This window comes from Diuraphis noxia, unplaced genomic scaffold (genome assembly GCF_037042655.1).
Source record: "Diuraphis noxia isolate RWA-SAM2 unplaced genomic scaffold, SU_Dnox_SAM2 contig0001, whole genome shotgun sequence".
Taxonomy (NCBI): domain Eukaryota; kingdom Metazoa; phylum Arthropoda; class Insecta; order Hemiptera; family Aphididae; genus Diuraphis; species Diuraphis noxia.
In genome coordinates, this window is record NW_028301711.1 from 31163242 (window position 1) to 31187040 (window position 23799).

The 23799-nt window shown below is 29.8% G+C and overlaps 1 protein-coding gene across 2 annotated transcripts in view; it reads left to right on the plus strand.

Annotated features, from left to right (window-relative positions):
• The window catches only part of LOC107164968 (contactin-5-like), a 468396-nt gene that overhangs the window by 438912 nt on the left and 5685 nt on the right, over positions 1-23799 (plus strand). For both annotated transcript variants that reach the window (XM_089215856.1, XM_089215857.1), the window contains exons 8-14: positions 2845-2975; positions 3988-4147; positions 8912-9208; positions 12898-13194; positions 16974-17357; positions 18270-18364; positions 21010-21507. In XM_089215856.1, coding sequence (XP_089071982.1) covers positions 2845-2975; positions 3988-4147; positions 8912-9208; positions 12898-13194; positions 16974-17357; positions 18270-18364; positions 21010-21507 — 1862 coding nt within the window. The remainder of the gene's footprint in view (positions 1-2844; positions 2976-3987; positions 4148-8911; positions 9209-12897; positions 13195-16973; positions 17358-18269; positions 18365-21009; positions 21508-23799) is intronic.

The following is a 23799-nucleotide window of genomic DNA, read 5'->3' on the forward strand; positions in this document are numbered from 1 at the left end:
ACGGGTTTCAATAAATTATATCAATTAATATTATGTACTGCAGTAGTTTTAAAACCACATAATTGTTACAAAAAGCTTATTGGTCCAATATTCTGGAAAATTGTAACACTTATATAGAGCTCAGTATGTGCTCGTAAAATACCGAAAGCAGATGTACCGTCTACACTGGTGGTGAATCGCACACGGAGAATAAGAATAACACACGCTTTTCTATACCTATAATATATTACCTACCTACATTTTTCACTTCACGAACGCGGGTTCCAATGGAAATAATTATGTCACCGGTAGAAATACCGTCGTCGCATAAATAACTTTACCGAACATTCCGGTAGAATCGTTATTTTCGCTGAGTCTTAAGTATTTATTAACAACGTGCAGTTTGAGAATTCAGTCACGTAGTGTGGTAAGGTGCACACATTATAAAACACACACACACATACACACACACACACACACACGCGCACGCGCACGCGCGCGTGCGCATAGTACCTACGCGTGAAAATAATATTTTGATTACGAAAAGTGAAATGAACATGTGTCGTCGTCGTCCTATTGACTATATTATGTTTATCCGCTTAGTTCCGTCTGCCGTATTCGTACGGAGAGAATATTTTAAACGTACCTACGTACCTACGCGTATGTAGACATTACATAATATTATGAACGTCACCTAGTCGTTTATTTCCCGTCGTCTTAATAAAGACTCGTCGAGAATAAATTAAAAACGCGTAGGTATATTGTATTATGCCGTTATAACCTGACAACAGTTTGTAATACTAACAACTAATTTGTTTGCTTGTTTAATTAGACTATACTTTTACATCGTACGTGCACTTATATTGAAATTGTAGGATTCACATAATTTTTTTTATTGCTTTTAACATTTTGGATAAACCAAAAACAAGTGATTATAATAGTGACTACCTATATAGTAATATAGTTTTATATAGTTGTACGTTATAGGTATAAATATTATATTTCAAATGTTCTTGATTTCGTTTTTTGAGTTAAATTTCACATGGAAAAAAATAATAACACTTAATGTTTAGGTACATTAATGCATGTTATATCATAATATACCTAGTAAAATATCATATAGATAGTAATATAAAAGGATTCGTACAATATTAATAAATGAGTAAAATCGAATTAATGTAAATTATTTTAGCAGAACAATAACACGATTTGTTTTCAAACACTAGTGTTCTTCGAAATCATATTATATATTATTAATATAAAGCGGTGCGCGTGTGTTATTATTTAATATTTGAAAAAAGGAACACATATTGTCACTAGCTTATGCAATACACATTAACGTTGAAATAGAAAATGATTATGAATGTTGCATTACGATTATACAGCAGTAACATGGAAATAACTAGTAGAGAGTGCGTTGATGAAAACTAACTGCACCACACATATTGTAGTATTATTTTAATACACGCATGCAGTTGCATTTTTAATAGGCAGGTAGGTACTAATCGTCCATCGTACAACCACAATTTTTCGATCATATATTATTATAAATTAAAATTAAATTTAAGATGACGAAATTCATATATTTTTATGTATTACTGACATTAACAATTTAATAATTAAAAATAGGTATTTCAATATCATACCTATTTAAATCGATGGTATATTTTTAAACCTAACAATATTGCATATAATAATAATTGCATTTTATTATTTTATTATAAAATTTAATTCAAAAACAACTACTTATCACAAATTGCCATTAAATCATGAATACTATTAAATATCATATGATTTACTTATTTTAATATATTTATAAACATTTTCAAATTTTGTCTTTTATTGCAGATTTTAGCAAAAACGATAACGATGTGTCTAGGTATACTATTAATTATTTTCATAATTTAAAAAGTTGCATCATTAAAATCTTATTTCAGTTTTATTTCTGAATAAGGATAGTATAAAGTTTTAAAGTTAAAAGTAAGTAGTAATAATCAATTTAACGATTTACAATATATTTAAAAAAAAATGTATGATTTACAATTAAGCATTTTTCATTAGTTTATTTAAACACAAACGATGATATTTCGAAATTGAGAGAATTTTATCTTTCTAAATCTACAGAACCTACTTTTTGGAATAAATGAAAAATATTTTAAAATAAATAACCACGTAGTTATTATTTCATCAAGATCGGTTAATGTTTATAAAAAATAAATAAATGAAAATAGGTTAATAATTACAAAATTTGAACTTTGAAGTAAACAACATTAATAAACATTGATAGCTCCTTCGTTTCGATAGAGATTAAATCTGGGGTGAAATACAAATATTGAAAAAAAAAAACGTAGAATTTTCTAAAAAAAAGCTATCTATTTCAATTATTCAAACTGATTTAGCCTGATTCATTTCAAAGGTTTCGCTGTTTATAAATTACAATAGATTTTTAAGAGAAAAAAATTATAACAATAAATGTATTTAATTTATTTGTGTAATTTTTCATTTCGTTGTGAAAACGATTGGACTTAATTTAGTGGCATTCTAAAAAAAATAAGTAGGTATGTAAGAAGTACAATGAATAACGCAGAATAAAAAACAATTGAGTGAATGATAAATTCAAAATTGTATATAATAATAATAATTTTAGTATGAACTCTTAATTAATGTTTGGGAAATAATCAATATAATTTTAATTACAAAATGTTATAATTTGCATTAAACAATTTTTATCATAATTTTTTGTAACATGTACTTGGTCACTGGGAAAACTATTGTGGCGGAGTACCATATTAAAACATGTCACTGATTTACTGCTGTTGTTTTGCATACCCAGAGCGCCGTCTTATATTTTTTTTCTTTCAACAGACGTACCAGTTGTCAACCTTGAACTTGGCAAAAACATTAACGGCAGCGCTATACAAGAAGGTATGGATGTATATTTTGAATGTAACATCAAATCAAACCCATGGGTATACAGAGTGACATGGAGACACAATGTAAGTAAATTAGTGTTGTGTTTAAATTTACATAATAAATATAATAGGTAGTGCATTATAATAAAATAATATATTTGGATATATTTTTTAAACAAAAGGTCGTATCATACATTTCGTGTCAATTATAAATTATACATTTAATATTAACCATATCGTTATATGTTGGAAAATGTTCATATTGAATATTTCAATGGAAATTTCATATTACCAACCATTTTTGCAACAGTTATTTGATTTAACACTGCAATAAAGAATATAATATATCAAATAATCGTTAGACATCATTATTAAAAAAACTAAAAATGATTTTCAGCTATACAAATACTTAGAATTGAAAGATTTTAAACTTTCTAGACCCAAGTAAAAATATAAATTACGTATATATAATGGGTATTAAATAACATGCATGTAATGGTTTGAATATCAATGCAAATTAAATGAACACCAAACACCAAACACCATGATTGTTTTTGATATTGTATTCATTAGTTACATTTTCTTCAGATATAAATACCATTGTAAAATATTACAGTGAGATTTGTTTAATGAGATTAAATTGGTACAACATGTCACTTGATTGGATTCAATTTAAAATATAAATCATATGAAAAATATTATTTAATTATTAATTATTAAGAACGTAGATTATAAACAAATTTAATAACAATTAAATACATATACAACAACAAAAATAAACCAAAAACATTTTATTTAATTTTAGCTTATCATCTTATCGTAGTTTACTTTGTTGTCCATATAATCAAACAAACAAAGCATTTGAATAATATGTAAAAAGTAGTTTTTATTGTATATTTAAATAAAATAGTGGCACCTGCAACAATATAAAATAACTAAAAAAAATGATTGAATGATAATTTATTTGAAGTATACGATGATTTTATATTATAATCATCGGTATCTATAAAGACAAACATGTTTGGTTCCAACAAAACAGTTTTAATCTAAATGTATTAAATAGTATCATACTTAACACTGTATTTGGTACACACAGGGTAAGCTATTGAACAACAACCCAGCCGCCGGCACAATTGTCAGCAATCAAAGTCTGGTCTTGCAAAAAGTGTCACGGAGCCGCGCGGGTATTTACACGTGTGTCGGTAGCAATCAGGAAGGTGACGGTGAGAGCAATTCAGTGCCATTGGACATTAAATGTGAGTATGAACCATAATAGAATAATATTATTACATAGTTACGAAATGGTCTCACATCTGTAGTGACCGGAGTACACTAACGTGATTGCAGTCTTCAATTAGTTTAATTCAAAATTTTTAGTCTCACAATGTTTTAATCACAGACTAATGAGTTATAATTAAAAATATGACTACTATAGACTTTTATGAACGTTTAAAATGTATGTGACAAAACCAAACAAATTATTGGGTTTTAACAGCCAAATATTTAGTCAAATCTATTCGTTGGCATGTGGGATTTGTTTAAATTTTTACTATTTTCAACTTTTAATATAAATAACAGAATATATTATTTTAATACTAATATTAAAACTTTCGTTTGATTTTCCCATTTTAGTCTGTTACGATATTATTCACCATCTTAAATATTTTAAATTTTAAAGTTCATAATACAACATTTTATTTTTTATAACATGAATTTTATAAGTGGTCAATTTGGATAGACTTTACTACTCTAAACTCTTTGAATAGAGTCAAAAAGCTATTGGTATTGAATCAAACTTTTAAGTGCCTCTTATAATTTGTTGATGGGTTTTTTTCTTCTAAAAATGAATTCTAAGTTATACAATTTTCATAAAGCTGTTAATACTTGTATTACCCCTAACTTCTAAATCATAGTATGGACTATAAACCATTACAAAATGTATTGAAAAATTATTATTTTGTGTTTAAAACTATACTCAATTTTCGATTTATTTTCTATATCAAAAAATATGTGAAAAATTAAGAATATGTACATCATGAATTTATGATCGAATTACTAGTTTCAGGTAAACCATTCACAAATCTAGTAATATTTTCCATAAAATATATTATTATTTTTAAATAAATTATTATTTTTAAATATTATATTAAAAATATTACATTTTCTAAGCTAACTGATTGGAATTTTTTTTTGTTTTCCATTTCAAGCTATTGAAGTTGCACATTTGTACCATACTTTTGAAATAGTTCATATTTTTAAACCTGAAACATTTAAGTTTATTTCTAATTGATTCGAATATAAAAACTTTTCAACAGTGAATATTTTTGTTAAACAACAAGTGAAAAGTGCACTCCGACAATATGCAAAATGTTATTTATTTTTAAGAAATTGCTCCCCGAACAATTATGAATTACAATCTCTACAAAGTTTACCGTATAAAATTAATTTTTTTAATTTTTTAACTTTCAAAGTACTTTTTCTCTGTAAAACTTAAAATGTATAAAATTCTGATTCAAAATTATAATAGTAAAAATTGCAATTTCATTTCAACGTCGAGATCGTAAAACTGTTTGTGGAGATTTAATGTCACCGAGTGCCATATGTTATAATTAGATGAGCAAACAATATGTTTTATCGTCAAACTTAGCTAAACTCATTTAAAAAATAATCGCCAGATTGAACTATCTTTTTTATTGTAGAGTAACGTAAAAACAAAACTTGCTGTTATTAATATTTTCATGCTTTTGTGTATTTGTATAGATAATGCTGTTATTATATTTTGCATTAAACTCGACATTCTCAAGAGTCGATGACTAATGATGTAGATGTTTCTAAAATACTAAAGGGCATAAATAATATCCAGGAAACTTTTTTGCTGCCTTAATTCTTTGTCAGAGACTAGTGAACATCTGTTCTGTGTTCGTGCACGTACCACACGATAAAAAAAGCTGGGATAAAAGTACATTAGTTGTTAATATTTTGTTAACGGGCTTTCCCGTGGTGAGTGATATTATTCATAAAACAAAACGGAAAATATTATGTACTTATTATTTTTACCCTCTCAGATCACACTTTAGGAGCCGTACCAATTGTCCTGAGAAAAGTAATGTAATGTATTTCACATTTCAGAACGCGTCGGATACAAAAATAACTCAACCGTTAAGCTCTCTCTTCATTTACGATCGTTTTATAACCTAATTCGATTGCTCATTCAAAAGTTTTCTCGTACAAAGTTTTAAAGGGTGAATAATACTTAGTAAAAAGTCAACGTCTAACTAAAAAAAAAAAGAAACGATAGTTTAAAAATACATCTATTTGACTACGATGACATTTAATGTTATCGCTGAGCTTAGATTTTCGAACAGTAATAAAAAAACTATGAATGGGCTGCAAGTTGTTTGTCGATTCATATTTCACATTTTTTTTTGCCCTAAGTCTAACGGTTTGTTTCCCAATAAACTGAAGTATTATATTATAATCTGGAAGTTTGTGATATATTTGTTTGCCAGACCATATCTGAAAGAATCTGTTTGTTTTGAACTGATGATGTCCTTCTCTTAAAAAATAGGTGTTAAAACATAATCACTCAAGTCAATAACACATGATGGTAATTAGCTTATACAAATCCGGCTTGATTTTTCAAGTTTATATATTCTCTCAATTCCAATCGTCTTCACGCTTTGTCATATTTGATGTTAAGAAGTCAAATTGTATGAGCCCTAAGTCGAAATATTGTAATCGTACACTTCAGCCAAGGTTCATGACAACTATAGAACTCAAAAACTACACGATAAGAAAACAAATATGTGATTACAGTGAAACCTCTTTTATCGGACACCTCTCAATAGCGGACACCTCCAAATAACGGACGGAATTTTGGGAACGGTGAAATGTGTACTTACTGTCTTTACCCTCTTAATAGCGGACACCTCCAAATAGCGGAAGTCATTTAAACGACCGAGAGTGTCCGGTATTTAGAGGTTTCACTGTATAATATTGACGTACAGTGGCGTACATTAAAATTTGTATATATAAAGAGCCCGAATAATTTTTTAAACACAACACCAGTAGAATGTTTACAACCCTTCCCCCCTCATTAATTCACTGTAATAGGAATTAAATATATTAATTTAAATAAAAAATTATTTTGTTTGAACCTTTTATTAACAAGGGATAACGTAAACCATGTATTTTCTCAGAGCCAATATGGCACTTTATATAAATAAATTATAAAACTATTCATTTTTTTGAAAATACCAGAAGTTTTCAGAAAATATATAAAAATTGGTTGAGGTCATGATAATCCAAAAGTATAAAAAAAACATGGTCAATAATGTAGAAAAAAAACAATAACGTTATTTAAAACTATTTTAAAACAATTAAATAAGCTATAATATTTACTATAATAATTGTTCATACAATTAATAATACATATTATAATAAAAACACCTATTTTAATGTTCGATTAGTTCATTAATTTCATAAGTAAGATAAAAATATTATATCAATGAGTTAAAAATCAATACAATATCTTTATTTATAAGCTCTTTAAAATAGTGGAAAATTTTAAAAATTAAATTTTATATTCGTATGTTAAATTGTATAATCCTTTCATTTACAAGCAATCCTGTTTTATATTTTTTTTTACTATTATTATTTGTAAATAGTTGACATTTTAAAATATTTAAAAATCCATAATATTATAGCAAAACCATTTTTTTTTTGTTACTACCTATATAGTTTCAGTTGATGGTAAAAATGTAAATTACGAGATATTATTAACTTCATTATTTTAAAGAATAATTATAAATTACTACTTCGTTATAATCCTAACTTATAACATTATATTTATATTTAAATAAATCAAAGGGTGTTCGCTTATTGGAAATCTTTAAATTCAAACCTTACCTAACCCTTTTCATTCGACGTCAGTGACCGATGCTGTGGTCCTCTACATGGGTGCCCGTGGTTCCAATAATTACGATTTTGGATAAACTGCTGTGGTGAATTTTCGGAATAACGGGTGAAAACGGACGGACCTGGCAATTAATAAGCAGATTTTAACCCAACCCGGTTCGTTTGTCACCCGTGTTTGTCACCGCCATCGACATCACTACAGTTGTTACAACTTTCCTCGATGTGGAAGCAATGCGTCTTTGTCCCGATTCTACTTGACATTATAAATTATATAATGCACTTGAGTTGTTTGAATAAATTTGATCAAAAATGTTCACATAAATTACGTATTTGAATTGTAGTTTTCTTGGTATTCGAACACTAGCACTTGGTGAATACCGAACACATAATATTTAATTTTACACATCTGTTTAAAATCATATCATAGTGTTTCATTTGCAACAGAAAAAAATTAACTTTTCTGTAAAGTAGAAATTTATCTGGAAATTTATGCTTCTAGATTACCTATAGTCTGACCTAGATACGACTGATCTTGATGGAATATTTCTCATCATTCTACAAAATATCAGAAAAGTTTAGATAGTGATTTTAACCATGTTCAAAATTTCACCAACTGGTACATATTATTCTATCCAACACAGACGAATTACCCATCTAGGTCAGAATTATTTCTCAAAGCAAGGCACACTGACGCAGATTTCTCCGTGTGATGAAGAGTACTAAAATCCAGATACTCCTATAAAGTATAATATAACACCGTATTTTTTCTTTGATAATTTTTTCACTGGTAAAGTTGTGTTATACAGTAAGTTTAATATTATAAATTTCAAGAAGTTCATAAGGAAATTTATACCTAAAAAAAATTAAAAATAAGTCGTTTTTCTCATCAGTAATTTTTCTGACCCGAGTTTTAAATTCTTGGACGAAAAAGTATTTAGTTAAATTTACATTTTGCCTCAAGAAAAATCAAAATATAACTCAATTGAAAGATATTAAAAAAATTTCTGGATAGTCCTTGCTATAGTTTTAAACTACAAACCATACAAATCGTTATTTCTACGTAGATATGTAGTAATTTATCATCTTTTTTTTTGTATTTTCAGTCGCTCCAGTATGTCGACCCGGTCAGGAGACGGTGCAAGGGGTGGGCAGACGTGAGGCTGCTAAAGTACTGTGCGAAGTAGAGGCTAACCCATCGGATAATATTCAGTACACTTGGCGTTTCAACAACTCACGTGAATCGGTCAACTTGGATCGTGACCGTTACACTGAGGAGGGACCGCGGAGCATTGCTGCGTACACGCCGCTGACGCCACTCGATTACGGTACACTTATGTGTTGGGCAAGCAACGAGTTTGGCAAACAAATAGTTCCATGCGTGTACCAGGTGATAGCTGCCGGTAAGTGTTATTGTTATAATAAAAATAATGTACAACATAGTTACGTTGTAGATTTACTCATATTATACTAATCGAAACATCGGTAATAATAATATTATATCAAATGAACTCGTCACAGAGGACACTAATCCTTCGGAATTCATCCTTGTATTTCCAAGTAAAAATCCACCACCGACGACTTAGAGTAATAAAATCTTTTTTTTTTTCACACACGCATAATTCTGTGAGACACTGTTTGATTTTTACAAATATTTGATTAATATACTTACATCATATTTGACATGCTTCTCATTCCTATAGAAATCGTTAAAGTTTTTAAATTAACCAAATGTTTTAATAAATTCAAAATGACAGATGTTTTTGTATGTATAATATATGCATATGTACTAATGTCAAACTATGTGTAATGCGTAATATGATATTACTTTTTGAAATGCCATACTAAAAAATGTTGGTAACAAATGTTGAAACTTTTAACCATGTCGCGGGGGAATAAATCAAAAGGTACTTCATATACTTTAGCAGTATAACGACCTAATTTATGACATATTATTCCCTTAAAATATGATATTGTGATATTAATAGCACGCGTCGACATCAGATTATATGTAACTACCATCTATTGCATTACATGACTGGAAAAATAATTCGATCTGATATCGTACAGTGTGATAGAAAAACATTGTAAAATGTACAAAAGTAGTCTATATACAACAAGTATTGTATACTATATAATTTAAAAATAATAACATATTACATAACACATTTTGTTTATATATACCTGTATTTCAGTGGAAAATTTTTAGATGCCATTAAAAATTTGAAAATTTTGTTATCCTGATGTATGCAATAAATGATATATTTTTGTTCTATCTACCCACAAATTAATCAATAAAATATTATATTTTATTAATCACATAACAAGTATATTTGTATCTTAACTCATCTTCAATCCTTGTCCTTAGTATGTATACCTTATCCTAATAGTGATATTCATGTCCATTTAATAAAATTCACTTAATGCTTACCATGATCTGGTTGCGTAAAAAAAAATGGATAGAAATTTCCCCACCCCAACCACTTACACAACCGCCTAAAATGAAGAATCGTTATTAACAATCACTCACACACTCATCGCACACCTAAATATAGTATCTAAAAAGTTTATGATCAAATTACACCAGAAATGACATGCCACGCTTTTCATGATTTTTCTTCTCCAGTACAAACTTTTCGGTATTGCCTTTGCGGAAGTGTATAATAGAAACCACATCTCGTAGACCAAGTGGAAGTTTTCATAATAATAATATTACATAATGGCATTTCCGTGGAACTCGGTGACCGACATCCGGGCTCCGCAAACAAATCCAGAACAGCCCGGACCTTTTGTGAGCGCCACTCCCCGAACTCAGCGTTTAACTTTTGGCATGACGTTATGCGCCACCGAGTCCGTTTCTTTTAGTGGAACCCGTGGACTGCGGGGTAGTAACGAAAAGTGGCATGGCTATAAGTGGACGATGAGCAGCCGACGAAGGAAAGTGGAAAAATAAAAACTGAATTTCCTGTGAGACTTCATAAGAAAAAAAATTTGCATTTATTATACGGAAATGAACTACAGAAATCCCGTTGCTACGGTTCAACAATCGTCTCGCAGTTTAGTGAATATACAAGTTAAGTTGAGCTACCGAAGACCAAAATTATCGGTGCATTATATAAAATAATACGTGTCCAATGCCCTTGTGGTTATTCCAAAAGCAGTTATCCCGGTCTTTGAACTTAAGAAGTTTTTCTTTATAATGATTATTATCGTGCGTGGCTGCAATTCTACGTTAATGGCCAAGCGTGCGTAAACATACAGGCGGGACAACAAGCTTCTAAATTATGCACCGAAAATCCAATCCTTTAGGAGTATCTATAAATATTCTATTATATAATATATATATATATATATATATTATATTATATATATATATATATAAATATTTACTATAGTATTCTACCATATATTACTGTTTTCTTGTATAAATACATAATACACATATACACAGACATACATAAATTCCAGTTAAAAAACCATTTCACAATCTTCAGATTCATAATTAAATTAAAAGTTTACGACTAAAGCGATCTGCCGACGACAAACAGTTTCGGTTTTGGAAATCACAAAAAAAAAAAAAAATATTAAATAACACTCAATTGGAAAAAAAACTCAACTCAAATATTAATATTATAGCGGATCCTGCACGACGTTGCCAGTGAATTTACCCCATCTTTAACTCTGTTGATTGTATACTGTACACAGTTTTAATATAGTTGTTTGAGTTTTTTTGATGAGATATGAAATACAAGTCTATAATCATCACAATCATAATACAGTTTACCAGTTGATTCAATACCAATGAAAACCCGTCAAAATTAGTTCATCCTTTATTTTTATTTATTTCCTGACTGACAGCCAAATGCTTAATATGTAGGTGCTCCATTTAATATTAAATTTTAAAAATTACACCATATAAACAATTTTAAAACTTTTAATTCATAATTAAAAAAAATGATAAATCATCATTGTAACATTATATTTCAAGCGTGTCAACATTCAAAATCTGTACAGTGGCCAACCCTAGAACAAATAGCATGGATATAATAAATTATACATGTTAAAAAATCTGTACCTAGTAAATAAATATACAAAAAAATATTAGATTTCAGTTTGCTGAAACAAAATTTCATTATAATCTCATCTTTAAAATGTGAATGTTTTTAATTATTTTCTTAATACACATCTAAAGTATAAGAGGATCAACTATTCTAAATATACGATTTGTAGTTTTTATGAAATAGTGACAAATGAATGAATGGTACTTATTTTGCTTTTATACTTAATTATAGGTACCTAAGCATTATACAAACGTCATATTCGGATTAATATTATTAGTTTGACATTTAAATCTGGGGAAGAAAAATGTCATTCCACCATAGCCATGTAGATTCGGACTATGCCAGTACTTTGATTGTGCTTATATCAATTTATTTTCCAAACCTGACCACCACTGTATCATAATATATTATTTTGGATAATAATTGATATATTATTGACATATAAAATGAATTATATAAAATAAACCGTTCTTTTACTTGAAATTTTTGACATCTGAGTGTGTTGTGTTTGACCGAACAATACTTTTGAGATGCTTATCACTATCTCAAAAATATACCCACGTTTCTGAAAATTGTTATTTTACATGATTTTAAGTTAAAATAAATAATAAAAATGTACTTTTTTAGATGTATGTTTTTTCTAATATTTTTGGATGATAATAATCATTAACTATTTAATTTCACAGAGCAGAACATTTTTCAGAGTATTTTGATGTATAAATATTAAATTTCAATCAAGTAACTACTTAATTAGTTAATATCATAAGTATTTAATGATTTAATGAATCAATATTTTTCTATGTAAGTCCATCTTAAGTACAAATACTCATGATACCTAATATACTGATCAATTATTACTCAATGGAAATTTCATTTTTATTAGTATTCGCGCTATAGGTCGTGGTTTTTTATTTGTGGACTTATATTATTTGTATTCCATTTAGACTGTAATAAACTGAGAGATGACTCTCTATTAAAAGTCACAATAGTTTTAACTGCCCATAATAAAATAAATGGAACATTTTACACAGGACGACCAGACAGCTTGGAAAACTGCTCGGTGGTAAACCAGACATCAGCATCGCTGGTAGTCCGGTGCCAACCAGGTTTTGATGGTGGACTCAGTCAAAGGTTCGTCATGGAGGTGTACGATCGCCATGGGCAGTCACTGGCAGGCAATGTGACGGCCGACCGGCCGGCGTTTACTGTGGGAAGTCTTCCTTCCGGTTTGGGATTCGATATTAGCGTTTACGCATACAACAGCCGAGGACCGTCTGACCCCGTTCAGCTACACGCCTACACCCTCAAGTCGGCCGAGAAACGTACAGGTGCGTACGATACATAGACAAAGATTAATAATAATAATTATTATTATTATTATATCGGTTTTCGATTTCACCTGGATTTTATATTATATTATTATAATTATGTGTACCTGCTGATATTTTTGTGGAAGTTCAAAGAATCGCGGTCACCACCGCATATTGTATTTCACTTTAACCGCATCCGTGCTGAGAAACCCAGGCAATAAACGGTATTATGTTTAGATCGCGTGTCAAAACAACGTAAACTAAAAAATAAAAAATATCGCAAAATACTCATTACCTACTACGTTATACTTGATCCCAGATCCATTTAAATTGATAACATCTGTTGGAAGATAAATTATGAAAGTGTTACCACTCGAATAATCCGTTTTTCTCCCGTTTTCGTATTCGTTTATAGCCGTGTCTCTTCTATCTCTATACCGTATTCGATAGTGCCATGTTAATGAATTTTTATACCATGGTTCAAACTTTATTCTTTTCAAATGGTCTCGATAAAGCATTGGACGGCACGAACCCTAAGTAAAGTACTAAAGCTAAAAGTAAAGCGCTATAGTAAAGTAAACTCCGATGCACATAATTGTATAGGTTTTATAATTAAGCACTCCTGCAAATTTAGTTACAGTATAACCATAGTTTCGTACAATTATGTGAGGTATCTGGGTCAATCTAACATAAACTGACAATACCTATATGTGAAGGGTTTCCCCATGAATACGGCCTATATTATAGATTATAGTTTATATTATTATTCAGTGCTTTCAAATATTACATTTTACGAACAAAAAAGTTACTCGTATGAATATGGTATAACTCGCTATTTAGTGTTTACCATCATACAAACATTACAAACCACTCGATTTTCACTCATCCCCCCACCCCTATCGACAACCTTACTTGTTATAATTATAAACCACCGTTTACAGATATTACATAAACTTTATAATTTTAAAGTTGAAAACTATTTATACTTAACAAAACTTACAATTTACAATACATATTTATTACTTTACATAACATTACTATCGTTGCTATTTACTTTTAATGTTAAATACGTTATAGTACTTTTAAGATATTTCCTTTTTCTTTAACTTTTCTACAATTGCATGCAGTCTGTAAGTCATACTCATTTTAATACGCAAATATATATGGCCAATAAAGCTTTATTAATAATATATCATTCTTAATAATAATTAATAATGCATATTCATATAACGATTATTTTATGTAAAACACTTTATATAAAGACTAACTAAAACCAAAAATAAATAATTACAATTTGTGTAATGAAATATTGTTTACCTAATTGAAGTCCTAATTAAATCATATAATACGTTTTTAATTATCAACCCATCAATTATACCGGCTCACTGGAGACACTGTGATAATGCTATTACTGTATAAGTTTTCCAAGTTCACAGACAAGTTAATACAATTAAGTGCTCCTCGTGTACTGTGTATTTAATTTGGATACGACATAATTGTACGAAGTTGAAGTGGGCAGGTACGACAAAACGTAGGAAAACATCATTATAATTTTAAATAACATATAACTGCAATTATTGAAAGTTAGAAGTGATTACTTTTAGATTATATAAAACCAAAATAATAACAATATTACAAAATCAATGAATATTATTAAACAACTACATTTAACTTAGCTTTTTACAGTTTTAAATGTAATAGATTCTCACACCTAAATATATTATCATGTAAATAATGACGTAGAACGTTTATGACGACGTTTTTTGTAATGTTGCTTCAAATTAATATGCGAAAAAAAAATTAAAGCGTTTTCGTCACAAGTATTAGTTTAGTAAGTTTATGTGAGTATGTGTTTTCGTCAACTCAAAGTAATCATCATCTAGGTCACTTTCGATTTGAGAAACCATGGCTGTCATCTGTAAGTTGAGCGCACTGCGTACTTTGAATCTTACACAGCTACACACAAATTAATATTATATACCTAACAGTACATATTTTAGTATTCAAGATATTGCAGTAGATAGTAGATACACGCCTCACCTATTAAGGTTGTGGGTTACATCCAACATACGAGCTATAAAACACCCATGTCAATAACTTTCATCGGGCGTCCGGTAGTATCCATAAATATGATTTTTATCGTTTGTAAATTCTGCGTTGTAGCCTCCACTCCGGCGTTCATATTATGGCTCGCTCGGTTATAATACCGTCGAAACGTACAAAGAGCTCGAGAAAATCGAATAAGCTTGCCTATTGCCTCACAAATAGCGTTCTCAATTGAAATTTATTCCGGGCCGATAGTCATTACTTAAAAGAATACTTACGATAGGAGCCCGCGCTCCTGTATGTGTGTATGTGGTGTGTGTGTGTGTGTGTGTGTGTGTGTGTGTGTGTGTGTGTGTGTGTGTGTGTGTGTGTGTGTGTGTGTGTGTGTGTGTGTGTGTGTGTGTGCGCGCGCGCCCACGCATTCCGGTCACGTAGCCCGTTGGCATTAGCTTCGAGGAGCTCTAACAATAGCAGGGAAGAGCACCTACATACACTAAATTACGTCCGAGTTCGGCGGGGCTGGAAAAGTGATGATCAAAAATGAAATAGTGACGCGCGCTGTGCACCCTGCCGAGATGCAACAACAAGTTCTCGACGTTAGCCGATAACGTATTGGCCAATCGTGTGATTAGATTAACCTAATGTGGAATTCTCTAGTAGTTGGCGGTAATAAAATGTAATACCCACACGGTCGCACTGAACCGTTGTTACAACCACACTCGGCCACGCGCGAACACGTATTGGACCAACCTTTTATTGGCCTTGTCAGACTAATGCGCATTAGATAATATTTTGTCGGCAACAAATCGATTCCCGCACAACGTGAGCGAGTGACATAATTTTTAAAGTACCCTTCGTATTTTTTTTTTTTTAATAATAATATAAAACCTACGGGACAGCGACGTTTCGTTAAAATAATAAAATATACCGCGTATGGGATTAACGACGAAAACACAATTACAAAATGATAAAGTGGTCAAATAGACTTAAGAACAGTATTGATTTGAAAAGGGGTGTGTTATGTGACAGTCGACTATAAAATTTCCAGTCGACTAATATACATGTAAAACCAAGACTTATAAGGAATCTTTTTATATTCATCTATTTGCTATACAATGATCCCTCTAAATATCGAACACTTTCAGGGTAAGTTTTCAGAACATCCCTCCATTAAAAAAAAAAAGAAAAACTGACCTCACATTCTATGATGAATCAACTATTTAGTGAGTTTGGGTTTATTCTGTAATATGATTTTGAGATATTCTTTTAACAAATATAGTTCTATAAATTTGAAGAAACTCATGGCAAGTGAATTGCAATTAAAAGAAATGGTCAACATGTCCAATTAAGTATTATTATAGTTAATAATATAAAAACTAAAAACACAATCTATGAATAATACATAATATTATAATATAAAAAAAAAATTAATTTTTTTGGCCGTTGTTAGTAACGATCTTGAACTTATAGTTATAACAACAGGATACGATCATCACAACTGACTCAACTAGATAAGAATTACTGTCCACCTATCTTACCGCAGGTTTTCATAACAGCTTAAATCCAGAATTCATGTACACGTGTCATGGACGTATCCACATATTATCCGGAAAATTAGCACGTTGACCGATTTCGAGTTTTTACAAAATCATAATAATATTTTCATGCATAATATTACCATACTATATTTGTATAAACTTATATGGTGACTTCTAATTAATTAATTAATACTAATATTTTGTTGTCTGTAGCCGTCACACCCTCTGGATTTCGCTTTTCACCCATGCTAGCCGTGATCGCTGTTGGATGCGTCGCGTCTGTCATATCCATCGCGTGTATCGTGGCTGTGGCCGTAGTAGTGCAGAGGAAGCGATCTAGGCGCCGTCGCCGTGAAAGGTCAAATGACGAGTCGAAAACGGCCATCGACGGTGTAAGCGAAACTGGAACTGGTACAGGAGCTGGAACCGGAAACGGAGATGGTAGTGGACTCGATGGTGGGACTGGCGGAGGTGGCACTGGAGGAGGAACCGATGGAGTTACAGGCGGAGGAAACGGCACAGATCGTCATCATCAACGTGCAGATGCCGTCGACGATGGATTAGAAAAGAATCCCGACATCATACCACAAGACAACGGTGAGAAGAATTTACTTTTTCAAAATCCCAAAGTGACAACATAAGAGTATAGAATAAAAAATTTAAAAAATTAAAAACTAATTACTGTCATCGATGTGTGATACTAATTTTTTTAATCCCAACAAGTGTTCTAAAAGCGTAAATAATACTTGCGTTGTTCTGTAGTTTTGTCAAAACTAATTACCTGATAATTATCCTAATAAAACACTGTTAAGCATCGCCTTTCGCCTACTACCAGTTATTCTCTAATTTTAACTGATAAGGTTTTTTGATTTTTTTTTAAATAAATCACTTATTCAATAGATTAATGCCTATAAGTACTTTCAAGTTTCCACACGTTCCTATCTTGGTGAAAATTGTTCGATTACGATATTCTAAAACCATTTATTTTAGAATTCATCGGCCGAAACTTGTCTTCTTTAACGTGGTTATTGTAAACAATTAGTTTCTCAAAGCTAAAATTTTACAACTGCCCAAATATCATCAGATGTGAAATAATATCCCGGTTATTACCATTATTACATTATTTTGATATTATTGTAGTCTTTTTTTTTTTTTATTAGCTAATTTTATCAAGTGAAATATATTTTTCAAACGAATAAATGGCAATTCTAGTACATCAATTATTATAATAAAATATTTATAATATGATACATATAATTATATAAATTACAATAATTTAATATGGCTAACACTTTCAATCATGTTCTTTTGATGTCTTAATATTTTTATGGAAATCAAACCAAGCATTTTTTTCAGTAATTCACGTAATAATTTGTATGAAAACAACCCGTTTTAGCGAAACAATTTTATTTTTCATTTTAACAACAGCTTTTGACTAGATAGTTTGGTTAGTTTACTCGCTTTTATCGTGAAATTCGTTTTTCTAAAATATATACAATTTTTTCACAGATTACTTAGATGAAGATGAAAAGGCATTTGAACGGTTAAACAGTGGCAGAATATATTCTTCACGATTGGTCGACGCAGAAGCATGCAAACAACAAGTAAGTATTTGACTTACGTAACACGCAAGGAATGTATAATAATTTATAGTCAAAAGCAGACCAAAACCAAAATTCTAATTTATTACAAAAGTGTAAAGAAGAACCATAAAATACTTGGTATTTGTGAGTTAGTTGTAGGTTATCGCAACTACCAAAAATTCACAACTGTCTACTACCATAGTTCGACCGGTACATAAAAGTTACGATCAGTATACTATCTGATAGCTAGCAATAAAAAATAATATATCTTGTTTATTTAATTGAACGTCCTGCTCATCTTTTTCAATAAATTACAATTACATTTGAAACAAACAGCCATAACAACAATGTGATGTATCCAAAAAATACAGCAAATAATATAGTAAGTAATATAGTAACATAGTAAGTACCACATCACAATATTATCATTGTGACCAATCAGTTAAAAATATTATTTACTATAACAAACGCTGACAGAGTAGGTATATCGAATAATGCAGCTTTCAGAACATTAACGATGACTGAAGAGGATAAAATAAGAATAGGTTTAATATACAACGTATTTCCCTAATAAATGTTTGAAAGTTTTCACTATTTGCAGTATTTTTATCGTGAATAAACATGTTTACCCTCATTTTTTTACTAATATACTCTAAATAGTCTATAAACTACATAATATGCTGACATTTAATTGATATTTTTTAATTATCTATATATAGTTCATATGTAGGTATTAGTACTTATATAGGTTATTCACTTAAAACAAAATAATAATAGCTACATAATATATAGGTAAATAAATACAACGGATTTCCTAGATTAAATTGTACATATCAATATATTTTAGAAATGTAACGATTTTGTTGGTGTTGTCTTCAATTGGGCTGAGAGCAGAGCATAAATTAGTTCTGTTCTTAGAAATATAATGTCTAAGTAATACAAAATGTTCTAAAATATTCCTAAATAATTTGATTTTATGCGTTTCGTATTACCTCTTGGTCGAACTACGGTTCATAAAAAATAAAAACTGACATTTTTATATCTCAATATGTTTCAACGCCATCTTAAAACTAATTTGAATGTTGAATTCATTTAAACTAATGGTGTATACACTGTATATGCAATACACGCGTTTATCTTTTCAATGATTATCATTTATATTAAATGACAGCTATCCATGATGGTTGAGTACAAGAAAAATTTGGTATTATGTAGACATACATAGGTATAAGCATTGTAGGTACCTACCTACACCATTACGCTCGATCGTGCACGAACATAAATTACATGCAAAGATTTGAATAAATGAATAAACGTTTATAATATATTACATTATTATACAACAATACAGACCACCGCCGCTAAATGAAGATATAAACCTCACAGACGCCTTAATCTCCTTATACTCGTCATCTTCGAGATCCTATGTACTTACTGTTCGAAATAATTTTGCAAACGACAAGGAAATAGGTATATTTGGATATTATCAAGTATGCGTTTCGATTCAGTCTTTGTCTCCTTGAGTAATAATTAAAAGGGTGTAAGACGGACATGGCACCAATCTACTATCATTGCTTCGTTGTGCGATGTGTCATTGTTTTCAAATGGTATTTAACCTTGTATTTTTAATTTTTCGGATTCCGTAATTAAAAATGCTATGGACTGAATAAGACAGTTACAATTTAAAAAATAAAAGAATTTGAAATAGTTTTATAATTAAAAAATATAAATTCTATTATTAATATTGAATGATCAAAATATATTTTGTTGCAACTTTTTGCTGACTTTTCAATGTTTCTCAGCAATTTCCCAGTATTTTTCAAATTAGTTTAAATAACTATAAAGTTTCTGAAATTCTCATTTGGAAATAATCGTACTTTAACGATTTCCAACCTACAATAATGTAAGTAAGTAATAACAACCAATGTTGTTGTTCTGCGTTTATATTCGGAAAAACTCGCTATTTATTGTAAACCTTGTATTCTAATGCAATAGTATATTTTTTCTTTGAATTCAAAACAAATATTGTTACCAAAAAAAGAAAAACTTTTTGTATAATACTTTATAGGTATTATTATTCAATATTACAGTATTAGTTAACAGATGAAACTTTTAACATGATTTTGAAGATTTCTCTAACCAATAAATCACGCGTTAACGTAATATTTACAATATAAATCATTAAATGGATAGACTTTAACATTCACCTTATTCTCCTACGTTTTACATGAGACAGATGTTAATCGACAAATACTAAATCAAATACATTTTTTTTTTTAAGTTTTTTTCATGCCGTTATTAATATATTTTTCTAGAACTATATTTTAACTTTTCTACTGTCATTCCAATTTATAATATTATACTTGAGAATTCTTAGCGTTTAAAAAGAATATCACAGCCAATTCACAGGAACATATCATTAAAATGTCTACATCAATACATATTACATTTTCAAAACGATTAGCTACTTAATTACTTTAAGAAAAATGTCTACCTGTCACCACGAAACAAATGTTTGAATTATTTTAAAACCCTAGAGCATAGGTGCTATAAAATTTACTTGTATAGCAAATATATTTTATACAAAAATTTTAAATATATTTTCAATAAAAATAAGACCCCATCTGTTTAGACATTACACTCACCATAGACTAATTGTGTTACAGGCTCGTGGACTTATGCCACCACCTCCATCTATGACACCACAACAGCAAATCTATTCTTCGGACATTGTCGGTGGTTCTCCATCAGCCGGTGTAGTGTATCCAAATCTGATGTGCCCTACACCACCACCGCCACCGTCACAGCTGTTACTCCACCAACACTATCAGCAACAGCAACTACAACAACAGCAACCCACTGCTGCATTGAACCACCACCGGCACAACGGTGGTGGTCCTCAGCACGTGCAATACGTGCAGGTTGACCACCAAAACCAGTTCGCAAGCCACCCACACCAGCATCACCATTTACATCATCATCCCCTGCCGCCACCGCACTACCAGCCGGTCCCGCAGGCACGGACTATGACCCTTGGCCGATACCACAACAACCACAAACATGGTCACAATCAACCACAAGACCGCTCTGCTGAGATACCTCTGCTGTTGGCTGCCCAACCTGGGCTCCAACATCACCATCAGCTTCACCAACGCGAGAGCACGGTATAAATACACAATCGATGACATAGCTATACTCTCCCATTATCCCAAAACTGACCATTCTCTTTATTTATTTTTTACGATTATACCTAGATTATTATAATAATTATTAATTTTTGAGTTATTTTTTAATTTTGCATCGTGTTTTTTTCTAATCTACGTGACAAATCCTGGTTTGATAAAATTATTGTATTTAGTTTTTTATTATTATTATTATTTTATTCTTATAACCAGTTGTATTGAGACATATTAATTTAGTAAATAAATAATTAAAATAAAACTGGAACCATAAGTTAAAATTCAAGGTCAGGTTAGAATGCATGAAATTATTATATTGTCGTTAATGACGCCTGAGTTATACTCATCAGTTACCACAAGTGACATGCCCAGGAGTTTACATCAATGAGGGAGTTGTTATGAGTAATATTACATTTAAATTAATTATGGAGGCAGTACTAAAAACTTAAACGAAATGATCTACGGGTTAATGGGGGAGGGGATTACCCTTAAACTCCTAGGCACGCTAATAGTTACCACTCACTTCTACTGTGTTTTTTTTTCTTATTCCAACCGTTTAACTCAATTAACTGGTAGTTATTCGGATATTACGTTGTACTTGAGTGGCTTATGATTATTTTGGTTTCCTCATATTAAACATCTTTCTAAAAATGGCATGAGACCGTTGCTTAAAAAATAATAATCACACCCTAAAAAATACTGACTGGTTTTAAAAATAAATGTGGATATAAAAGCTCTTTTAACCTATTTAGCGTAAACCATTTAAATCTATACAATTCAATATTTTGAGCTAATATTATAATACAATAATTTCAGCTATAGTAACTATTATATAAGTCTGTGTTGTCATACAGACCACAATAACATATTTAACGAATTGTAAATTTTAACCATGTATTTAAAATATGAGACCCTAGTCTATAAATGTAATTATTATTATTTATTTATTATTATTATCATGACTATAATTTTGTTTACATTAAATTAATGACGCTTACTATATAACGTTTGTAGACCATAGTGTTGTGCTGATAGCTTTTATATTTTATTTATTTGTTTTGTTTGTAAGCTGCATGCAAATATTTAATTTTTATTTTATCATTAACACTTCATACGAAATGGACGCTCCTAATAATTGTACTAATTTATAATATAGTATAGTTCCTATATTACGTTATAATAATATAATATGGGAAATACATTTTGAGTTTTAAATTTATTATATTATAGTATAGTAAAACCTCCTTATAACGGGCCTCTTATAAGACGGAAATCTTATTACAAGGAAAATATAATTATTAATTTATAACCTATATCCCGCATGTTTTAATCTAACTACAACGAAAAAGTCAGTGGTACCCTTATAAAGAGGTTTTAGTGGTTTCAATGTACACAATATATTACCTATATTATAATAATGGAAAGACTGTAATGAAGTATTTTAATTGAACGCGCAAATCAAACAAAATTTTGGTTTTTTTTTATCATTATTATTTTATTTTTTTTGTATAATGAAATGATGTATGATTATATTTTAATGTTTGGAAATGAACTAATAAAGCGAACTTTTGACTAAATTTTATAAAATTATGATTTAGTTTATTCTTTATTTTTTTTCAGTTAACAAACTTTTGTGTTTAAATTATTGCACGTGTTCAAAATAGTTTTTCACACCGCATGAATTTTTTATCACTCTTGAGTTTTTACAGCCTGTAGAAATAAAATAGAGCATTAAGTTTTGTTTTGTGTAACTTTTAAAATGTTATATCCTCCTTACCCCCCCCCCCACCGACCGCTTATTTTTGGACTCTGCTATAAACGATCGTTTAGGTATACTAGATGCCCAAAAAATAATTAATCATTCAATATATTTTATTGTGTTTAAAAATAACTGGTTTAAAAATAAATTAATGATTTTAAAATATAATATTTTATATAATATGTGTAATATCATACAGAATAAAATTAAGGGTTTTCTACGCGATTAAAAATATTACTATTACAACCACTCAGGTCTTGTAACTTGGTAGTAATTTTATTCTTTCACATATTATTATTGTAAATTGTAATACTGGATATATTTTAATACAATAACGCAATATTTCAAGCAATAAAATATAAACACAATTCGTGTGAAAACATAATATATGAAAAAAAGTTCAGTTGAATATTCACATACATTATAGAATAAACCCTATATAATCCCAAGAGTATATAAACTCTTTCAGCTTTAAATCAACATTATTTTGGCCCATTTCATTATTTGTCAAAACACAT